At 54.2% G+C, this 21,511-nt stretch overlaps 1 protein-coding gene across 1 annotated transcript in view; it reads left to right on the forward strand.

Annotated features, from left to right (window-relative positions):
* Plxna1 (plexin A1) overlaps positions 1 to 20,077 on the forward strand; it is a 46,741-nt gene extending 26,664 nt beyond the window's left edge. Inside the window, exons 11-32 of the mRNA XM_027428843.2 lie at positions 572 to 668; positions 742 to 935; positions 1,079 to 1,230; positions 1,311 to 1,431; positions 1,676 to 1,812; positions 2,921 to 3,088; positions 3,334 to 3,427; positions 3,781 to 4,020; positions 4,128 to 4,271; positions 4,676 to 4,910; positions 5,228 to 5,370; positions 5,829 to 6,085; positions 6,199 to 6,265; positions 11,517 to 11,663; positions 11,774 to 11,933; positions 12,501 to 12,604; positions 12,864 to 12,960; positions 13,290 to 13,480; positions 13,600 to 13,769; positions 15,304 to 15,516; positions 15,602 to 15,752; positions 16,967 to 20,077. Coding sequence (XP_027284644.1) covers positions 572 to 668; positions 742 to 935; positions 1,079 to 1,230; positions 1,311 to 1,431; positions 1,676 to 1,812; positions 2,921 to 3,088; positions 3,334 to 3,427; positions 3,781 to 4,020; positions 4,128 to 4,271; positions 4,676 to 4,910; positions 5,228 to 5,370; positions 5,829 to 6,085; positions 6,199 to 6,265; positions 11,517 to 11,663; positions 11,774 to 11,933; positions 12,501 to 12,604; positions 12,864 to 12,960; positions 13,290 to 13,480; positions 13,600 to 13,769; positions 15,304 to 15,516; positions 15,602 to 15,752; positions 16,967 to 17,062 — 3,378 coding nt within the window. The 3' untranslated portion in view covers positions 17,063 to 20,077. The remainder of the gene's footprint in view (positions 1 to 571; positions 669 to 741; positions 936 to 1,078; positions 1,231 to 1,310; positions 1,432 to 1,675; positions 1,813 to 2,920; positions 3,089 to 3,333; positions 3,428 to 3,780; positions 4,021 to 4,127; positions 4,272 to 4,675; positions 4,911 to 5,227; positions 5,371 to 5,828; positions 6,086 to 6,198; positions 6,266 to 11,516; positions 11,664 to 11,773; positions 11,934 to 12,500; positions 12,605 to 12,863; positions 12,961 to 13,289; positions 13,481 to 13,599; positions 13,770 to 15,303; positions 15,517 to 15,601; positions 15,753 to 16,966) is intronic.
* The last annotated feature ends 1,434 nt before the right edge of the window (positions 20,078 to 21,511 follow it).

The following is a 21,511-nucleotide window of genomic DNA, read 5'->3' on the forward strand; positions in this document are numbered from 1 at the left end:
CAGAGTAGGAGGCAGCTAGGCCTAGGCCCAGCCCTTGAGGCTGTTAGCCTAGGTAGAGGTGGGAGCCGTGCTCATTCCTCAGGACAATGGTCTTTTGATTTATGCTCAGGCTATGGGGTCACAAATACCTCACACCTCAGAAGTCCTGGCCTGCTTAGCAGACAAAGACTAATGTCCATAGAGCTTTCCCAATGCTCTTGGGCCCAGCTAGCCCTGCTTTCCCTGACAGTTGACTGCAGCTCTCAGCCAAGGCTGCTCTGGTGCTGAAAGTAGTGTCTGAGGCAGCCTTGGAAAATTGTACTGGAGGTTGGTGATTCATGGGATTTCTTCATGGCTGCAGGAGATAGAGCTTGGCTGGAGGCAGCAGGGCCATGGAGCCAGAAGAGAAGCCCTGTGTGGGAGAGATGGGCAGAGAGCTTTGTGTCTTCTAGTCCAGCTTCATGTAGACAAGCCCATTCAGTAGTCTATTTCGGAGGTGGTGAGGGCCCCCAGAGGCGCCCTTGACACTCTGTGTGGCATGGGGGTGGTGGCCCACCACCCTAAGTGTGATCATTGTGCCTGCTTCCAACAGTACTCCTACGAAGGGAATGATGTCAGCGACCTGCCTGTGAACCTGTCAGTTGTGTGGAATGGCAACTTTGTCATTGACAATCCCCAGAACATCCAGGGTGAGTAGCAGGGCTGGTGGCCTGGGTAGATGGATGGTGGATGGGTCCATACTGACCAGCCTTCCTGTCGCAGCCCACCTCTATAAGTGCCCAGCCTTGCGCCAGAGTTGTGGCCTCTGCCTCAAGGCAGATCCGCGCTTTGAGTGTGGCTGGTGTGTAGATGAACGCCGCTGTTCCCTACGTCACCACTGCCCGGCTGACTCACCAAATTCCTGGATGAATGCTCACCATGGCAGCAGCCGCTGCAGAGACCCCAAGATTCTCAAGGTAGGAGCTGGAGACCTGGTCCAATACTTGCCCAGCCCCACCCTTGTAATCCCACCCACCACCCTTGTAATCCCACCCACCACCTCCTCTCACCTGGCACGGTAGACCTTGCTGTGTCCGCCCCAGCCTCTGCCTTCCTGCAGCTGTCCCCAGAGACAGGCCCTCGCCAGGGAGGGACAAGACTCACCATCACTGGCGAGAATCTAGGCCTGCGGTTCGAGGACGTGCGGTTAGGAGTGCACGTGGGCAAGGTGCTGTGCAGCCCTGTGGAGAGCGAGTACATCAGCGCAGAGCAGTAAGCAGACCAGAGTGGGTGAGGAGGGCCTGGGTGGCCTCGGGGTGCTTCTGCAGTGCTGAGCCCCACCATGCCCACAGGATTGTCTGTGAGATTGGAGATGCCAGCACATTGCGGGCCCATGATGCTCTGGTGGAGGTGTGTGTACAGGACTGCTCCTCAGGCTACCGAGCCCTATCCCCCAAGCGCTTCACCTTTGTGGTAAGCCCCACCCCACTGCCCTCTATTTCTTGTTAACCCCGGAAAGTGGCTAGGGGTACTGTAGAAGTAGGCCTTGATTCATGTCTAGTACAGAACACTGCTTCTGTTGCCCATACCTAGACTGAGCCCAGCCACAAGGGTTAACCTTGCCCCCGGGCTGTCTGACTATCTGGTGACCCAGGGACCCAGATGCTAGGGTATGCACCCAAGAGGGAATTCCCTCTAACAAGTCATCTTCCGGCAGACACCAACCTTCTACCGTGTGAGCCCCTCCCGAGGGCCTCTATCCGGAGGTACCTGGATTGGCATCGAAGGAAGCCATCTGAATGCAGGCAGTGATGTGGCTGTGTCCATTGGTGGCCGCCCCTGTTCCTTCTCCTGGTACGGGGTGAGAGGAGTCAGGGGCCACAGGGCTTTTCCTCCTAGCTCTGCTGTCCCCTTCTGTTGCCTAGGCAACGGGTATGGAAAACCTGTTGGGGTGATTACTATGGAAACCTAGAGACAGAAAAGGTTGCCATGGAAATAGAGGGCCAGCCTCCAGAGTGGGAAGGGCTGTGGCCTGGCCTCAGTGGGTACTACATATTGCCTCCACCTTAGTCCCTCCTAAGGAGAGGGGAGACATCTCTCTTGCAAGCAAAATAAAAAGTATTCTTTTAAAGTTTAATAGAGGAAACAGACATCTTAACAAAAGCCTTAAAGCTTGAAGTGGATAATTTTAGATTAAGGATGATAATGGAACGGCCCTTTAAATATTTTCCTGTGGTAATTACCCGTTATCAGGCTAATCATTGGTGTTTGCAGCCTGGCGGCTGTGGGGCCTCCAGGCTGAGGTAATATAGCCAAGGGCCAGGGCCTCAGAGCAGGTATTGCCTTGCTGATTGCTAATGAAGGTGACCTGTGACCTCATTCCCCAGGCCAACATACCTTTGCTAGGAGCAGGGGGCATTTTCCAGGTGTGTGTGCAGTGGGGGGGGGGTGCATTTTGTTTAAGGCACTTGGTGTGGTAGTTGGAAACTGCTCAGAGGTTTGAGGAAGGTAGTGCTGCCAAGTGGAAAGGCTCAGGTGGGTAGTTTAGTATCTCTGACCACCATGCCCCACCCCCCCAAGCAATAGCCTATCATCTGCAGGATATGTTTATCCCAAGCCTGGCAGGGTGGACTAGGATGGCTGCCTGACACTTATGAGAAGACAGAGGCTTGGCCAGGGTCTCCTGAATAGCCAGCAGAAGTCAGGATCCACTTCACCTATCTGTATTACAGACTTTGTCATTAGGAGAGTAGAGTGGAGTTCATGCCCGAGGGAGGTTGTAGAGCCAAGTGTAGGTGAAACCCATGGTAGGGAGGGGCAGAGGGGCCAGGCAGGGTTGCACCAGACATTGGTGGCACTTAAGGGCCATAGCTATCATCCCAGTAACCACCTGAATGAGGCCACTGGAGCCAGTGCTTAGCCATGCCTCACCATGTCCTCACCCATCTTAACCCCATCCTAGGAGGAATTCTCGAGAGATCCGCTGCTTGACACCACCCGGGCAGACCCCTGGCAGTGCCCCTATTATTATCAACATCAACCGTGCCCAGCTCTCCAACCCTGAAGTGAAGTACAACTACACTGAAGACCCTACTATCCTAAGGATTGACCCAGAGTGGAGCATCAACAGGTGGGAGCACATCCCTGTTCCCCCCATGGAGCCAAGGGTACCTCCCCATTCCCCACTGTAGGTCAGGGAGTACTTCTCCAGGGTGTTCCATGGTATCTCGCTTGGGCAGCTTCCTAAGTCGTTGGTTAATCCTGGCAAAAAGTGTTCTGGCTGAGTTTGAACCACCTGTTCACACAGGGAGAGGCTATGTCTCTTTTGTACTTCTAGGCTTAGAGCCTTGTCTGATTCTTCACTCCTTCCTTTAGTGGTGGGACCCTCCTAACAGTCACAGGCACCAATCTCGCCACTGTCCGTGAACCTCGAATCCGGGCCAAGTATGGAGGTGTTGAGAGGGAGAATGTGAGTGAATGCCCTGTGCCTCTGGTCCCCTACCTCACTCCATCCTGCCCTGTTCTCCCCTTCTGGCCATATGGTTATTGATTGCCTGGGCCAGCACTAGTGCTGCTAACACCCCTGCTTCTGCCTCCCCATGCTTGCCTGTCTGTGCTGAGGCCTTGAGGACAAAGTGCTCAGCTAGGGGTGAGCCTTGGGCTCTGGCATGTCTGGCCCTTAGCCTTCAGAGAATGGACATCTTGAACATGTGCTCCCTTGAGCATCCTTACAGGGAGCCATTATTCCCAGGGTGGGGCTGTTATTGGGTAGCTGGCCCACAATGGGAGGGCTGGTCTGAGGTCCTGATGCCTATGTCCCAGAGCTGCATGGTGTACAATGACACCACAATGGTGTGCCGGGCGCCGTCTATACACAACCCAACGCGCAGCCCACCGGAACTGGGAGAGCGGCCAGATGAGATTGGTTTCATCATGGACAATGTACGCACGCTGCTGGTACTCAACAGCTCCTCATTCCTCTACTACCCGGACCCTGTGCTGGAGCCACTCAGCCCTACTGGGCTCTTGGAGCTAAAGCCCAGCTCCCCACTCATCCTCAAGGTGGGTCTCAGTCACTGTGGCCTCTGGCTGAGAGGCTGAGCTGGGACAGGCAGCGGGGACCAGGGGACTGCCCCAGGACTGCCTTCACTTCACTGTGTTCCCTGCAGGGACGGAATCTCCTGCCACCTGCTCCTGGCAATTCCCGGCTCAACTACACAGTGCTCATCGGCTCCACACCCTGTATCCTCACTGTGTCTGAGACCCAGCTGCTTTGTGAAGCACCCAATCTCACAGGGCAGCACAAAGTCACGGTGTGTTCCCCATCCTGCCTTTATGCAGAGAGCTAGGAAATCCCTGTCACAGCCTAGCTATGGTCTACTGGAACTACCCTCCTGAGCCTATTGACCCTGTCCCGACTAAAACAATCCTATCTCTGAGCAAATAGCCAAGGAACGAGCTTGAATGCAGGCCCCATTCAGACATTACCATCTTCACCTACATGAGCCCCTCTCACTAACACCCGACTGCTGAGTGCTCGTGCACTAGCTAGCTAGTTACCTGGTCATCTTCCAGTGTACCAGCATCTTTTACCTGTTAGCCACTTGGAGAGACGTTACCCATTGGCAGGTGCTGTGGGTAGCTTAAGGGCCACTGGATAGCAGCCTCAAACTCTGAGGGGCCAATACCCTCTGAGCACGTTTATCCCATCTGGCAGGTGCGGGCCGGTGGCTTTGAGTTCTCACCTGGGATGCTGCAGATGTACTCGGATAGCCTGCTTACACTGCCGGCCATCGTGGGTATTGGTGGGGGTGGTGGCCTCTTGCTGCTGGTCATCGTGGCTGTGCTCATTGCCTACAAACGCAAGTCGCGGGATGCTGACCGTACTCTCAAGCGGCTGCAGCTACAGATGGACAACCTGGAGTCACGAGTGGCCCTTGAGTGCAAGGAAGGTCAGCAGAAAGATGGGTGGGACCTGAGCATGCGGGGGAGGTTGCTGAGGTAGTCACCACTACTGAGCCCATCTTGTCCTACTAACTGGCTCTGGCTCAGTCCCAGGGAGGTGGCTGAGGCTGTGATAGTGGCACTGAGAGAAGTTTGTCCTAAACTAGGGAAACTGAGGCACATAAAAACACATTGGTTGGTTTCTTTAAGCTCAGGACCAGTGATCCTGGCCAAACAGCAGGCAGGCTGGGACAGAAAAGGGGAAGGGATCATCAGGCCTGCTGCTCTTACCCCACATTGCCCCTGGCCCCACATCTGGCCCCAGCCTTTGCAGAGCTACAGACAGACATCCATGAGCTGACGAGTGACCTGGATGGTGCGGGCATCCCATTCCTTGACTACCGCACATATGCCATGCGAGTGCTGTTCCCTGGGATTGAGGACCATCCTGTATTGAAGGAGATGGAGGTAGGACTGCCAGCTCAGCTCCCTGGGGGCTGGTATGGCCTTCTAGAGAAAGGTTAGAGCTTACCCAAGGAGGGAGTATGGAGTCAGACCCACATTGGAGCCAGCTCAGGGTCTGAGGCAGGGCCCTGATTTCTGGAGCAGGTGGCTTGCCCTGGGTAGCACTGTTACCTATAGTACTTGAGGAGGTAGGAAGGAGATCCTAGGCCTGGAACAGTGCCTTTAGCCTAGGATCCTGGTTCCTCTCCCCGTGCCCAGGCTGTGTGGGGCTTTCTGCAATTCAGCAGCCTTGGGTCTCTTGGAAGATCTAGGTGCTGAGCTTCACTGTGCAGTGTGGGCAGCCTGGCCTGTGTGCTCCAGGTTCAGGTGGCCTCCAAGTCAGAGAAGGCCTTTCCCCTGCCTTAGCTGTTGGGGCCACGTGCCCTTGTGATCTAAGCAGGCCTGTGTGCCCTTCCCGCCAGGTGCAGGCCAATGTGGAGAAATCGCTGACACTGTTCGGACAGCTGCTGACCAAGAAGCACTTCCTGTTGACCTTCATCCGTACACTGGAGGCCCAGCGTAGCTTCTCCATGCGTGACCGTGGGAATGTGGCCTCGCTTATCATGACGGCCCTGCAGGGAGAGATGGAGTATGCCACTGGAGTGCTTAAGCAGTTGCTTTCTGACCTCATTGAGAAGAACCTGGAAAGCAAGAACCACCCCAAGCTGCTGTTGCGGAGGTACAGGGAGGGAAGCCTGGCCTGTGGGTGGGGTCACCATGGGAGTCATGGGGACCTGTGCCTGCTGGATGGTAGAAGTGACTACACTCTCCCATCTGCTGTTCTTCCCGCAGGACTGAATCAGTGGCAGAGAAGATGCTGACAAACTGGTTCACCTTCCTTTTGTATAAGTTCCTCAAGGTAGGTGGCTCCATGTAGGGCCAGCTAAGCCTCAGGGACCCAATGAATGGAGGGCAGGGGTGGAGTGGGATAGAAGCCAAATGTCCAAGGAGGTACAAAAGCCAGAGCCCAGGTGTGAGTGTCCCAGCCCAGCAACCTAGACCCCTCGTTCCTGTTTCCTGTGCTGACCCTTGCCACCTACAGAAGTAGGGTAGGCATTCACACACTCTGAAGTTAGTGTCCAGGCTTAAGTTTGGACATAAACTTGGATCCCTGTTTGATGCCTGGAGCTAGCTGCCCAGCTCAGGAAGGGGATTGCACCTGGCAGGCTTCTGACAGCATGACATTGGCCTTCAAGAACTCTGTGTGCTGTCTATGGTGGGGTATGAGTCCACACTGGGCTTCTGGCTCTCCAGAGCCCAGCAGGTGCCAGGGTGGGCTGGTTGGTTGAACTGGTTGCCTGCACACAGTCCCAAGGAGCTTTCTGGCTTCCCCTACCTCATGGCCAATGGGATACATACCACAGGTGATGACAGTGGGTGCCCCAGGGAGCATAACCTATACATATCAGCCCTGGCCAATGCTCTGTGGATATAGTAACCAGCAGTGCAGCTGGGCAAAGACGGGGCTGCTGCTGTCTCTGCTGACCCCTGGACAGTTCTCCTCCAGTAGGCTGCCGCTCAGCTCTGACTAGCTGGCCCAGAAGTGGCAGCACATGAGTCTGCTCAGAGGAAATCCTCCGTGGTGGGATGCCTTTGCTTGATGGGAAGAGAGCCAGTAGGTAGGAGATGGCAGTAAGAGACAGCAGTGGTTTGAGGAGTGAGCCAGGAGGCCTGGAGGACCAGAGATAGAGGCAAGTGACCTGGAGGCACAGGGACAGCTAGAGAGAAGGGAGTCTGTGTGCACAGCAGCCCGCATGATAGTTAATGGGCATATCTCCTATGAAACTGCTGCCCTGTGGACAGTTATTTACATGCTCATTAAAGCAAGCACTGTGAACCAGAAGAAGCAAGGCAGAGCAAAGGCTAAGGCATTCCAGCAGCTGTGCCCATGCTGGGTCTTGACGCGTGCTGACCCCGTTTGATCCTCATTCTCCACACCAAGGAGCGGGTGCACTTCACCCACTGGGTCTCAGATCCTGAGCCAGCTCTGGAGTGTCTACTGCTATCATGTGGGGAGGCCGGCTGCCTCTGAAAGCTGGAGGAGCTGGCTCTGCAGCTGTCACTGTGGGGCAGAGGGAGCGGAGCCTGTCAGATGTTTGGGGCAGCCTCATGCAGGGGCATTGGCTTCTCAGGGCACTCAGGGATGTGGGAATGATGGTGGGGTGGGGGGCAAGACAACTGAGGGAGCAGCAGGAAGAGGGGCGCAAGAAGAAGCAGAGCTTAAGAGAAACAGTGGGCCACCCTGCCTCAGGTCCATTCTTAAGCCCTGGGCAGGGAGCTCCTCTCAGCTCTGGTTTTTGTGGTGTGGTCTTTTTGCTGTACAGTGGAAACTGATACCACACATACCTAAGGCCAGGCCACAGGAGGCCATGCTGGAGCTTTGCCCCTGGAGTAACCTGCCCCAGGAGTAGGCCCAGGCTGGCCTAGGCCTATCCCATCCCTGTCTGTGGCCAGTGAGCCACACATAGACCTCTTAACAGGCGTTTGCTCTATAGTGCTGAGAGAGGATACATCTCAGTGCCTCCCTTCCCTGTGCTGGCCACCAGACCTTCCTGTTCCCCATAGTTGTGCCTTGTCTGGGAGTCTAAGGCTTGAGTCACATACTACATAGCTTCCCAGAGCAGTTGCTTTCAGTCATGAGACGAGTTCCTCCACACTTTCATGGCTCAACAGCTGCTCTCCTTTTAACATGCCAGACTTAAAAAAAATGTTTTATTGGATTAAAATATATATAATGCAAAAATCCACTACCTTTTAAACTTTTTAAAAATTACATTTGTATTTCTTTATTACGTGGGTGTATACCACAATGCATATGTGAGGTCAGAGGACAACTTGTAGGAGTTGGTTCTCTCCTTCCACCTTGTGGGTCCCAGCGATTGGACTCCATTGTCAGGGTTGGCAACAGGTTCTTTTACTTGCTGAGTCATCTCACCAACCCTTATCTTATTATTTGAGACAAGGCATCCCTAAATAGCCCAGGCTGGCCTGAAACTCATGCCCTTCATGCCTTAGTCTCCTGAGTGTCTAGCGTACAGGTACCTGGAGTTAATACAGGTGTAAAGTGTAGCCCTTGCCACCATCATCTGTACTGTCTGTCTTGTGAAACTGAAATCTGTCTTCATGAAACTCCTTGTCCCTCTCCCCATCCTCCACTGTACCACCTTTATCGTCTCTGCCTTGGGTAGGCCCTCTACGTGGAATTGTCTGGTACACCCTTGCATGGCTGGCTAACTCCACCCAGGTCTGTGGCTGCAGACCTGTGTTTGTTGACAGGCGTGTAGGGTCTCTGTGACCCAGCACAGCCACTGTGCTTGCCTTTGGGTTAGTTGCTTATGGTTAGCTGCAGTCCACAGTATGCAGTGGACAACTTGTTACAAAAGTGCAGTGTGTTGTCAAAAGCCACAGTGCCTTTCTAGAATTGGAACTCCCCCCCTCACCCCCCCCCCCGGCCTCCATAACCGTACCACACACACAGCTTAGTTTGTACTGGGGAGGATGGAAAGGAAAGCAAAATACATGGGGTTCGTCTAAGGTTTCATGAGTCTGCACGTGGACAGGGTCTGAGCCCACCCCCTGCCCTAAAGATACTGATGACCAGAATGCGTGAGGTAGTTGGTCTGCCTACCTGTCACTACACTGTCAACAGCACCTGTGAGGTAGAGGGGCAGAGCCTCAGTTCTGGTGATCACAGATAATCAATATTTAGCTCATGGTATTCAATTTCTGAATGGAAGCAAATGTCTCCAGGTAGCGAAACAGGTTTTGTTCAGTTTTCAGTTTTGAGCTCTGGCTGCACGTCACTCTGGTCTGCAGTTCTGGCTTGAGCAGCCCTCCTGCCTAAGCCTCCCCTCCCATGCCCATCCTGAGCTCTTTTCACAGTAAGTCCTTTACACAGTAAGTACTTTTCACAGTGCGCCCTGCTCCTTGAGTCTTCCTTCTCTGTTACCATATGCTTTGCTTCATACTTCACTCCCTCCAGTCCCCACCCAGGCACGGTTAGGTCCATCACTTCAGGTTAGGTCCATCACTTCATGGTGACAGCTGCAGAATGCTCCTCAGTGTGACCACTGTGTTGTCAGTTTCACTGTCCTTTGTCCCATTGGCAGAAGGTGTTAGGGGAATCTGAATTCTTCCCCAGCACAGTTAGCTTCTGGTGTAGCTGTCTGCTGCAGTGGGCATCCAGAGTGACCATAGGTGGCAGGCATACGCGTTTGCAACATCAGTGTGGTGTGGTGACTCTAAGAATCTTTCCTGGCCTGGGTGCCGCTGACTCCTTCACTGTAGATTGTGCATGTGGACGGACAGCAAGCTACCTCGGCTGGCATTTATTTAGCAGTTAAACCTCTTGCTTGTTCAGCTACTTTCAACTTCTTTGAAGCAACATTTGTGTGTTTTCTAGGGTTATTTTCTTTAGTATATGGTAGGTTTGTTGTTGTTGCTGTTGTTTTAAATACCAACATTGCATCATTTGTGGCTCCTATGCTAGAGATGATGTGTGGCATGAGGTAGGGATCTACCTTGACTTTCCTTGCAGATGGGAAAGCTGCTGCTCTGCTCATTTACTGAGCTGTGTTCTTCATCTGTTGCCTCTCTGTATGAAAGGGCCATTCTCTGCACCTCAGCAGGCCTGAGAGGAATCTAAGGCTCTACCTTCTCCCTGCCATGGGATAGAGAAATGAGTCCCGGAGAGAGGAAGGCTTTGGGCTTAGGACTGCTTCTTTCTGGGCCCACCTCCTTCCTGGACTCTGATCTCTGACTACTCTTTCACAGTCTTGGCAGGCCTGGTGAAAGTGATGGTCTGGGCTGGCAGGAGGATGGCTGCCTTCTGGGTCTGGTGAGCTGCCTGACTGAGTTGGAGCTTTCTCTGAGAAGCCCTGGCTTTTCCCAGGCAGATGCATTAGGGCTGGGTGGGTCTGCATTCAAGTCTTTGGGCACCTTGCCTGCCTTCTCTGCTCCTTTTACTGTGCTTAGGAACCCCAGGGCAGACATCTAATCTGGGGAAACATGAGGTAGTGTTTGCTGAAAGAGGCAGCTTTGATGGCTCTGAGTCCCAACCTGCTCCCTCTCCCTCCCCCTCCCTCTTCCTCCCTGGCTGACTTAATGAAGCCAAGTTTGCAAATGAAACATAATTTCAAAGACAGGAATGTTGTCAGAAGGTCTCGGATGATCTATGCTCCTGGCGGTTCCTTAGCAGCTGTCTCTTTAATTACCTCAGATGCTAACAAGGGTCTAGAGCATCTGGGTCCAGGATCAGAGTCACTGTGGGCTTGCCAAGGATCCACCTGGGCCAGCCTCCTGCCTGGGCACTCTCAGCCAGTGGCCACTGTGAAGAGGTGGGACTTCAGGGCTATGGGACCAGCCTAAGCTCCAGCCAGCTGCTTTCCTCACCTTGCTGAGTGGTGTGAGCCTTTCCTGTGATAGCTTTTCCTTCATTTAGCTCACTTAGCAGTGGCTGCCTCCCCCACACTGTGCTGTGGCTACCAAAACTGACTGCCTCAATCCAGGGCGTGGGAGGACTTAAGGGGGATATAGGGCTGAGCAAAGGCTTTGCAGTGAGGGAGCCAGATGACAGGTATCTGGAGTAGGGACAGTGCAGGTCCTCACCAAGTGCCCAGAGGCCCCCCTGTCAACACCCCTTTCCTCTTGGCACCAGACTATGGGTTCCTTTGCCCCTAGGTGGTGAGGAGCCTCAGGAGTCTGCAAGTTTCTGTTGATGATCATGGTGAAAGCATAGTCTTAGTGATGCTGAACTTGTGGCTAGGTGGGTCCCTAGACATCCAGCAGATCCTAATCACACCTGGTGTGTGATGAGGGCAGGGGTCCACCAAGGAAACGGCAGGCCAGAATCCACCTGCCTTGCTCTCCCTTGCATGATCACGTTGCTCATGTGGACCTACCCTTAACTTGTACCACTGTACTTATCAAGGATTTCCATGTCTATGGTCACAAGGACACTGGGGTTATTGCTCACTGGATTTCCTCACCCAGTGCTGGCTCCAGAGGCAGGGTTGCCTCCTAAGAGGAGATGGAGCTCTCGGAAGCAACTAGATAGTCCTTAAAGGGCTGACTAGGTCCTGACTCAACCTCATAACCTACCATCTACACAGGAGTGTGCTGGGGAGCCGCTCTTCATGCTGTATTGTGCCATCAAGCAGCAGATGGAGAAGGGCCCCATTGATGCCATCACAGGGGAGGCCCGCTACTCCCTAAGTGAGGACAAGCTCATTCGGCAGCAGATTGACTACAAGACCCTGGTAAGCCCCCAGTCCTGGGTCCTCCCCTTCCAGTGACACTGAATTGAGGGAGCAGGACTAGCAGAAGCATGGTGGGGCTAATGCTGCCATACCACCCTCCATATGCACAGACCCTGAACTGTGTGAACCCTGAGAATGAGAATGCGCCTGAAGTTCCTGTGAAGGGGCTGAACTGTGACACCGTGACACAGGTCAAGGAGAAGCTACTGGATGCTGTGTACAAGGGTGTGCCTTACTCACAGCGGCCCAAGGCTGGGGACATGGACCTGGGTGAGTGGTGGGCAAGTATCCCTGTGTGTTCTAGTCAAAGGCCAGTCCCCTAGTGCCAGCTATCTTGATGGTAGAGGATGCCTACCAGAAGGCATCCAACAGGAGTCTGCAAGGGAAGTGACAGGGTAAGCTAGGATCTGCAGGCCAGGGTAGAGTGATGGAGGCTTGAGGAAAAGGGGCAGCCATGAATTTGAAGTTGTCTGCTGAGGGGGCAGGCCTCTGTACTGGGGGAGTTGAATGAGGTGGACACCGGGCTGGGAGCCTGTAGCAGATGTGGCTGGAAAGGCTGGGCCTGGAACTTGGGTAAAACAGGACCTACCTCTTAGGCTCATCCAGGCCACAGATGAAGGGCCAGGCATGATTTTACTCCTCTGAGCCAGCATACGGAGCTATCAGTGGATGGAGGGGCCTCAGATTGTTACTCTACTCCAGGCTCTTCCCCAAGTGCAGAGCAAGCCCCTCCCTGCCTTCTTATCTACCCCACTCCTTTGTTCTGTGTGCCAGTAGCATGAGGCACTTGAATAGAAGTGGGGGGAAGGCCCGCCTCCAATACCCTACTTCCTGTAGAGTGGCGCCAGGGCCGCATGGCACGCATCATCCTTCAGGACGAGGACGTCACCACCAAAATCGACAATGACTGGAAGAGGCTGAACACACTGGCTCACTATCAGGTGATGCTACCATCCAGGAACTGGGCCATCCAACTCTGCTCACTGTGTGGGTTTTCCTTCCCCTAAACTGGAACATGCCCAGCTAGGTGTGGACCATGCCATGCCCAAGGGATTATCTGCCTGGAATCATCTTGATGGAGACTAAGAGTGGTGGCATGACTTGCCTCCAGGGGAGGAACCAGGGGTGTCTTTAGGTCCCCCATGTTGGACAGGACATCTTAGCACCCTAGGAACTTATATCTTTAACATCTGCCCACAGGTGACAGATGGCTCATCAGTGGCACTAGTACCCAAGCAGACATCTGCCTACAACATCTCCAACTCCTCTACCTTCACTAAGTCCCTCAGCAGATACGGTGAGGGACCAAAAGGGTTGCAGCCAGGTAGTGGGTGGGCAGTGGACCTGGATTGGATGCCCTTCTTCCTAATGCTCTGCCTTAGTGTGTTGGATGCCAGGACTAAAGGGACATGGCTGTGGCCTGTCACTGGGCTCTTGGCCTTCCCTTCAGTTCTGAACCAGTGTCTCTCCTCATAACCTATATCCAAGCAAGCTCATGCCGCTCATGTGGCCACAGTGGTCATTCCCAACATACCTAGAAGGAGCCTTGATGCTCCAGATTCTAAGGGAAAACTGGATGGGTGGGACAGGGAAATGGCCCTGCCAGCTGACAGGCTATTCCTGCAGAGAGCATGCTGCGTACAGCCAGTAGCCCTGACAGCCTACGCTCACGAACACCCATGATCACGCCAGACCTGGAAAGTGGCACAAAGCTCTGGCACCTGGTAAAGAATCATGACCACCTGGACCAACGTGAGGGCGACCGTGGCAGCAAAATGGTCTCTGAGATCTACCTGACAAGGCTGCTGGCCACCAAGGTAGGTGTATGGGGGTAGGCCCAAGTCACAAGCCCAAATTCAGAGTTCCTGCAAACCTGTCCAGGCCACCTAAGAGGTTGGTGCCCTGGACAGCTCTGAAGCTGTACCTCGCCCTGCAGGGAACACTACAGAAGTTTGTGGATGACCTGTTTGAGACCATCTTCAGCACAGCGCATCGGGGCTCTGCCCTGCCTCTGGCCATCAAGTACATGTTTGACTTCTTGGACGAGCAGGCCGACAAACACCAAATCCACGACTCTGATGTGCGCCATACCTGGAAGAGCAATTGGTGCGACTGGTGGTGGACAGGCACCACAGGGGTGGGACTGCCAGGGGCAAGGCAGAATGCACCAGGCCCTACAGTGCCAGGATCTCCCTAGGCCTTCCCAGTTTCCAGCCCTGGATCCTGTAACAACCCTACTACTACAGCCTTCAGGAATTCCTTGGGTGAGGGGCTGCCATATAAGAAAGTTTAGTGGGCCAGAGCCAGTTGATAGCATAGAGTAAGTGACATTCATAGCACAAACCTGTACTCAGTGATGTGTGATGCTGGCATCTGGGAATAGAGATGGCTTTAAAAGGCCACTCTGAGGTCACATGGCAGAAAGTGTGGAGCTCTGTACTGCAGGTGAAAGTTGAGTATAGCCGGTGAGAGTTGAGGCCACCCCAGCCCCCAGTGGGTTCATGTCAGTGCTTCCCATGACTGCCGCTGTGCTCAGCCCTGACCCACTTTTTCCCAGCATAGACTACCTACATTTGTGAACCAGCCTTAGCCACCTGCAGCCTAGCCATGGGCCCCACAGCTACTTGCTGCTCAGCATTCTCTGGCTTTGGCTGACAGGCACAGTTGTGGGCTTCTCCTGTGTGCAGCCCTGACCCAGCAGGTTCTGACCATGTGTGTGGTCTTTCCACCCCCATAGTAACCCACAAGTTTAGAGGAAGGCCACTTGAACTGAAGACTGGTCAGTTGGCTTTCCTCCCCAGCAAGGTTGGACACTGTCACGAGATCCTTCCTTCTCCTCTAGGACCTCCACTCTGCATTTCCACAGGGGGCATGCCCCTCGTGCCCACACCTCTTTAACTCCTTACTCCTGGAGTTGTGCTCTGACCTCCAGGTTCAGTTGATCATCAGCTTTCCTAGTCTCGTGTTCTTTAGCATGGTGTGCCGGATGGCCCTGGCCCAGCACAGAGCCCGTAACCCTTCTCACCCCTCTCACCATTCCTCTTGCATTTTATCTGTTGCTCCTCCAGGGCTATGTGAGCCTAACCCCAGCTCACCTGCACTGTCTGTCAGGAGGCACAGCAAAGGAGGGGCTGCTGGGGGGCAGCACTGGCCTGATCCCTCTGCTGTACGCTATCTTCTAGATTTACTCTAGAGCAGCTGCCTCAGCCATGTGAAGTGACCATAGTCACAAAAACCTCAGTCTTCAGTTTCACTCAGTTTCATTTACTTTCTGTTGGAACAGTATGTATGGTAATTGGGTACTTGGCTAAGGCTAACTGAGGCGTTGTGGGGCATAGAGGGTGGGTATTAAGGCATATGTCCTGGGACTGTAGCTGAGCACAGGAACAAGGGTGTAAGCCAGTGTGCAGATGTCAGGGATAGCCCCTGCACATAAGCTGGACATGCAGAATGATGTTCTGGGAGGCACCAGGTGGCCAGTGGGGTGAGGGCCTGCCCCACTTGGGCATGTGGACATCCCCTCACTCTCTAGAGGACAGGGTCAGGCCTGTGGCATGGTTGGTCTCACTTCTAGCTGCTGCAGAAGGAAAGTGGGGTAAAGAGGGGCCCTCTAAGCAGTCTTGGGCCTGCTCATCCACAGCCTGCCCCTGCGCTTCTGGGTGAATGTGATCAAGAACCCGCAGTTTGTGTTTGACATCCACAAGAACAGCATAACGGATGCCTGCCTCTCCGTGGTGGCACAAACCTTCATGGATTCCTGCTCTACATCAGAGCACAAGCTGGGCAAAGACTCACCCTCCAACAAGTTGCTCTATGCTAAGGACATCCCCAACTACAAGAGCTGGGTAGAAAGGTGAGTGGCCAGCAGGGGTCATGCAGATTGGTGGGTGGGTAGGCCTTATTATCTTACCCATACTGACCCTACCACCTACTGTCAGGTACTATGCTGACATTGCCAAGATGCCTGCCATCAGTGACCAAGACATGAGCGCCTACCTGGCCGAACAGTCCCGGCTGCATCTTAGCCAATTCAACAGCATGAGTGCCCTGCATGAGATCTACTCCTACATCGCCAAGTACAAGGATGAGGTGTGCCCCCCGCTCCCAACCCCAACCCCCAGCTCCACCTGCATCAGAACTGGCCCGATACTTGCTTTTGATTCTTCTTCTGACCACCCAGTTTTTTTCTGGGGCAATAAGGAAAGCAGGGATTCTGGGTACCCAGAAGGGACTCTGGGGCAGGGTGGAGATACAAGGTGACAGTGTCTTCCAAGGTTAGATAACTATGGGCCCATAACAGAGTTTATGGGGCTGGGTGGTATCTCTGGAGCTAGGTACAAGCTGTCAGCATCTTCTGACTTGGAGTGGGACTCCAGGAAGTTCCTTGGCCTTTGCCCAAGGAACAGGTCCCTGGCTCATCTCTCTAGGGTGACTTGTCTCTACTCTGGGCTGGAGCATATGGATGCAATGGCCAGTGACTGGGCATGTATGGGTAGTGCCAAGGCACTGAGGCAGAGTGGGCCTGGCTGGCTAAGATCCCTAGAGTTCACATGGCTGAGCTAGGGCCCACCTGGAGATAGACAGGAGAAATACACAGGTCAGGATGACCTGGATGTGGAGGCTTTGAACTTGGCTATGTCCCTGAGCCAGATGGATTGTTATATATAGGTCTAGAAGCAGGGAGGTTGTGGTCTGCTGGCTAGGCTGAGCCAGTGAGGTGGATAGTCTGGCAGCCTGTCTGGAGGTGAGAAGCCACAGAGACAGGTCTAAGGCCGTGAACCTATGGGCTCAGAAGGGCCCTGGGCACCAAAGCAGCATGGAGGGGCTCACAGGCTGTAGTGATTGAGGGTATAGGATGGGGTACTGAACCTGGACTCCCACATAGATTGAGGTATGGGGAGCCAGGTGACTGTAGGTAGAAGTGTGATTCTCAAGAAGACAACCTAAGAGCATAAGAAGCCCAGTAACAGGAGAGGGCCGTGACCATGCCACATCAGAAGGCAGGGAATCGAGTGCTCTATAGAAGACACACACAAGCCCGAAAAGAGTGGGGTGGGGGAGGCCACAGCTGGGGGCCAGAGCCTGTTGGTATAGGGATGAGGGTAGAAGTGTTGATCTTGGGGGCTCAGAACTGATTTCACAGCTTGGAACTGGTAGAGTCAAGTCTTGACTGCTCCCCAAACCCCCCACTAGGCATAACAATGTCACTTGTGGTGCCCATGCAGGCTTCCCTGGAGCTTTCAGCTCATGTCTGTATGTAGCCAGCCCTAACCCTGACCCTATCCCACCCTGGCTCCCTGCAGATTCTGGTAGCGCTGGAAAAAGATGAGCAGGCACGAAGGCAGCGGCTTCGGAGCAAGCTGGAGCAGGTGGTGGACACGATGGCCCTGAGCAGCTGAGCCCTGGACGTGACCACCCAGCAGGAGGCAGAGCAGGAGGGCAGCAAGGAGGACCCAGGAGACAGCCCTTGGCTCACCTGTACCGAGTGCCAGGTGTGGGGGCTGCAGTTGGGTCCTGGCCCTCGCCTTCCTCTCCCTGCCGTGCAGGGCTGATTTTTATCGCTGTGGATGTGAGGGTTCCTGCTGAGCCACCTCTGTGCCTAGGGCTTGCTGCCCTGGGGCAAGGATTGTAAAGCATGCCTGGTCCTGCCCATGGATATTTGCTGCTTGGCAAGAGCTGCTGGTGGCCTTCCTGGGAAAAGAGGTGGCCTCTGAGGGGCCGAGATAGAAGGCCAGACCCTCCAGAGGGAGGGCACCAGGACAAGGGGCTGGACCAGTTTGCAGTTCCTGGCGTCTCCAGCTGCTCCCAGCAGGCAGAGTCTGAGGGAGAGGTGAGATACCCAGGGCTGGGCAAAATGAGCCACAGCCTGGGGCTGTCCCACCAGCCTCTACTCCAGTACCCCGTGCTTCACCACCCTCAGATTCACCGCGTGCTCTGCGCGGCCAAGGCTGGAGTGCCACATCCTTCTGCTGGGGAGAGGCCCTACTCCCCTCCTATGGAGGGGCTGCAGACCTCACTTGCGAGTGACAACAGCTAGGCAAACCCCTCTCTGTCCTCAGGGCTGTGCCTCTGGGAGCCTCCGGGCCTGGGGCTCCAGTCAGAGTGCATGTTCCCATTATTTATTCCCCGCCTCCTGCTCCTGGCTCAGCCCACCGTGGAGCTCCGGAGGATAGCAGACCATCCCACCAACCCACTATCCTCCCTGCCCCTGTCACTCCCCAGTGGCTTCCAGTCTGGCATCTCAGCAGTGTCCTGATCCCCCACAGTGGGACATCTCTGGGTACTGCTTTTCAAGGGAACAAGAAATCCTGCTGCATTCTGCCCTGGGGCCTAGGGGCAGGGCACTTCTGCCACCCTGCTGGCTGTGGACAGTGACCCAAGGGACTGGAGGTCAGCTGTGTCCACCTTTCCCCACAACAAGCAACAGAACACATTTCTAATGGACCCTGTACATATATACATACATATGTATGTGTATATATGTGTATATGTGGCCCTGGCCCCAGTGGGGTGCTGTACAGTTACTTGAGGGAGGAGACACAGGAAGGCAATTCAGGAGGAACCCAGGTGGAAGAGAGCAAAGCCAAGGGTCCTGGAGCTGCCATCTGATGTGGCCTCTGCTTCCCACAGACCGAAGAAACCGCTGCCCAAGCTACCGGGTGCCCCAACTTCGGGTACAGAGGCTGTGGACCTGCATGACTGTGCTAGCGTTTAGTCTGAGTTGATCTTTTCGAACTGCAAGTGTTGAATACTAGAGGTGGTTAGACCCTTTTTTTTTTATGGTTTTTAAATTAATTAGTTATTGGAAAAGCAAGCGGCCTATCCCCTTTTCAAGTTCACTTTTTCGATGGTACTAAAGATTATAATGGATTTTAAGGGACAGCTAACTGTGGGCAGGCCCAGCCTCAGTGCTGGGGACAGCACACCCCACGTCCATGGGCTGCTAGCCTTGTGGTCCCTCACATTCCAAGCTGGGCAGCCAGGTGGGACAGGGTGGAGGTCAGATTAGAGTTGCGCCTTTAGGTTGCTATGGGGCAGGTGCAAGGACTCAGGGAGCTCCTCCCCCATGGTTATCAAGGGACCTGGGCACCCCAGGCCTTGAGCTCTGGTCAGGTGTCTGTGGCTCATTCTTTGGGCTGATACGGGGGTCAGAGCCAAGTCTAGCCAGCCTGGATATAGCCGTTTCTCAATAGCCCCTGTTGCCTGGGGTTTTACCTATGAATATAACCCTCTCTTCCTTTTTGATGCCTCCGGGCTGTGCCTGGGTGGGAGCCTCAGTTTCCCCTAAAGTCTTCCCTGGATGTGGGCTTCAGATAGAAGCCCCCAGTTCTTCCAGCTCTGCCTGGACCACGCACAGCTTCTAGGCTCAATGCCTTCACTATCCAGCCCCACCACCCTGCCCAAGGCCCCCAGGCTCCCTTAGAATGGGCCAACCTCACTTTACCCTACCAGGCCACCCCGCCCCTGTGGGTGTCATAGGTGGGTGGTGAGGTAGCCTGGAGCAGCCTCCCCAGGGCATCTGTTCGCAAGCACTTTAGCGTATCTGTTTACATGCGAGCTGCCCTAGCTGTTCTCGGCACAGCCATCAGGGCCAGGCCTCACCTCCCTAGACTGGGCTCTGACATCTGCTTGTCCTTGGTGTTCAAGAGCCATCCATCTCTGTGGCACCCTGCAAAGGGCTCCACTTCAGCTTAGATATAGCTTGAGTTTGGAGCCCACAGTGCACTGGGTGGTAGATGCTCAGGGCCACCCTCTGTAATCCTAGGCCCAAGGAGGTGGCCAAACACTACTCCAGCCAGTCTGGCCCTAACACTCCTGGTACTGCCATCCTGCCGTGGGCTCTGTCTCCAAAGCCCTAACCTCCTGTCTGGTTTTTCCCTTTGAACCCAGACTCAGGAGTGCCTGGGCTGTTAAAAGCTGAGCCTGGGTGTGTGGCCTCCGCATGCCTTGGGCACAGCAGGGATGAGGGCTTTGATGTGTTCCCAAGAGACACAGCATTGAATCCCAGGCACAGGCCAGCAACCTCTGTTGATACAGAGGGGCCCGACCACCACCCCCTACTCCAATTCCCCCAGTTTGGATCTGGTGGCTCACATCGGTGCTACACAAGCTAGAGTAGATATATTTAGAGAGAGAAAGATATTTTTAAGGTGAAGCCCATGATTAGCTGTCCTTTAATGCCGCAGAACACTCCCTTTACTCCCCCACCTCACCCCACCCCACCCCCAAAAAAACGGTCATTTGGATGGTCTGAGTAGACCAGGCCTCGGCCATTGCTTCTCTGGAAGCGGCAGAGCCGATAATACTCAGCCATCAGATGTGTAAATATATGGCTATTTCCTATTTTACGGTTCTTGAGATTTAGTACTTGTAAATAAACACACATTAAGGAGAGATTAAACATTTTTGCTAAAGCTTGCGGCTCTGGGTCTCATTCTAGTGGGGTTGGGGATCCAAGAGGTAACCACAGAAATCGGAGCGTGTCACATCCTCAGGGCAGTACCTCAGAGGTGGCAACAGGCACCCTGAAACCTCTACCCTCCAGACTGGGACTTGGTGTGAACACACAGGGGTAATGCACCCGAAAACCTGATAAACCCATCTGTCACATCAGTTTCATTTACAACTGAAAACATGAACAGCATACCCTCTCATCTGAACTCGGGCAGGGACAGAGAGGGAACCTCATGGTAGCCTGTGTGGCAGGACCATGCGCAGTCCTCATTGGGAACATACCCATCTATAAGGCTGGATACCTGAGGCCCTGTTAAAAAGCAGATTCTGTCCCCAGGGTTCAGGGAAATGCAGAAGTACATGCATGACCCAGGACCATGGCCTTGGGATCCTGAGTTGCCCACAGAGTTGGTAGTATTTCCCTAGTGCTTGGCCAGGGGCCTGTCTTCATGGCCTTGCGATAAGGAGCCCAGAGTGGGACAGCTCATTTGCACACTCAGTCAGTTTAATGGGGTGAATGAAGGGCTCATACAGTCTGCTGTTGGCGCGGGTGCCCAGTCTTGCCCTTGTCACCTGGGCAGAGTGTGTGTGGAGTTGGGTGCAACAGCACTGATGAAGGAGGCGCTTATTGACTGTGGAAGTGCCCCACCTCTGTGGGAGCATCTCAATACCTAGGACCCATGTCTGATGATTGTGCTGTGGTGTTCACCCACTGCACAAGGCCACGGAGCAGAGGTTCCAGGCTCTGAGGCATCCCGCCTGCCTCTGTCTCATTCCAGTCCTTTCTGAACCCCAATGGCATTCCATAAATCACAATCAGTGCTCCTCCTTTCCCAGCTGCTCTGTCCTGACAGCCTACACAGCTCAAACAACAAAAAAGGCAACGTAATCACCATGAAATTGCATGGGAAATAGATTTAGCAAATGTGGTCCCGTTTGGGGTGTGACATAGCCCATTTATGTCTCTTGAGCCCTCCCAACTTTCTGGCACAATCAGCCCTGCCTCAATTACCCTCGTTAGGCTGCCAAGGGCTCCGGCCCTGCCACCGAGTAGTGAGCCAACCTCTCAAAGCAGCAATCAGTGTCCCTGCACGGGGTGATCAAGCATGATTAGGGCAAGCAGAGTCTGATTGCCACACAGTTTATAGAAGGCAGGGCTGTGGGGCTCTGAGCAGGGCAGCCAAGGGGTCTGGGTGGCAGGGGCTCAACTCTGTGGATCAAGAGGACATTCTGCCGTATCTCCCTTGGGTCCCCAGAGCAGCCACAGCTCCAGGAGAGGACAAACCAGACCAGAGGTATGAGGAGGATGTCTGCTGATAGACTCCGGTACATGGAGGAAGTCTAGCTGAGGCTCAGCGGGCCGTATCAGGAACCAACCCAAGCCAGCTAAGGGC

Source organism: Cricetulus griseus, chromosome 8, assembly GCF_003668045.3.
Source record: "Cricetulus griseus strain 17A/GY chromosome 8, alternate assembly CriGri-PICRH-1.0, whole genome shotgun sequence".
NCBI classification, from domain to species: domain Eukaryota; kingdom Metazoa; phylum Chordata; class Mammalia; order Rodentia; family Cricetidae; genus Cricetulus; species Cricetulus griseus.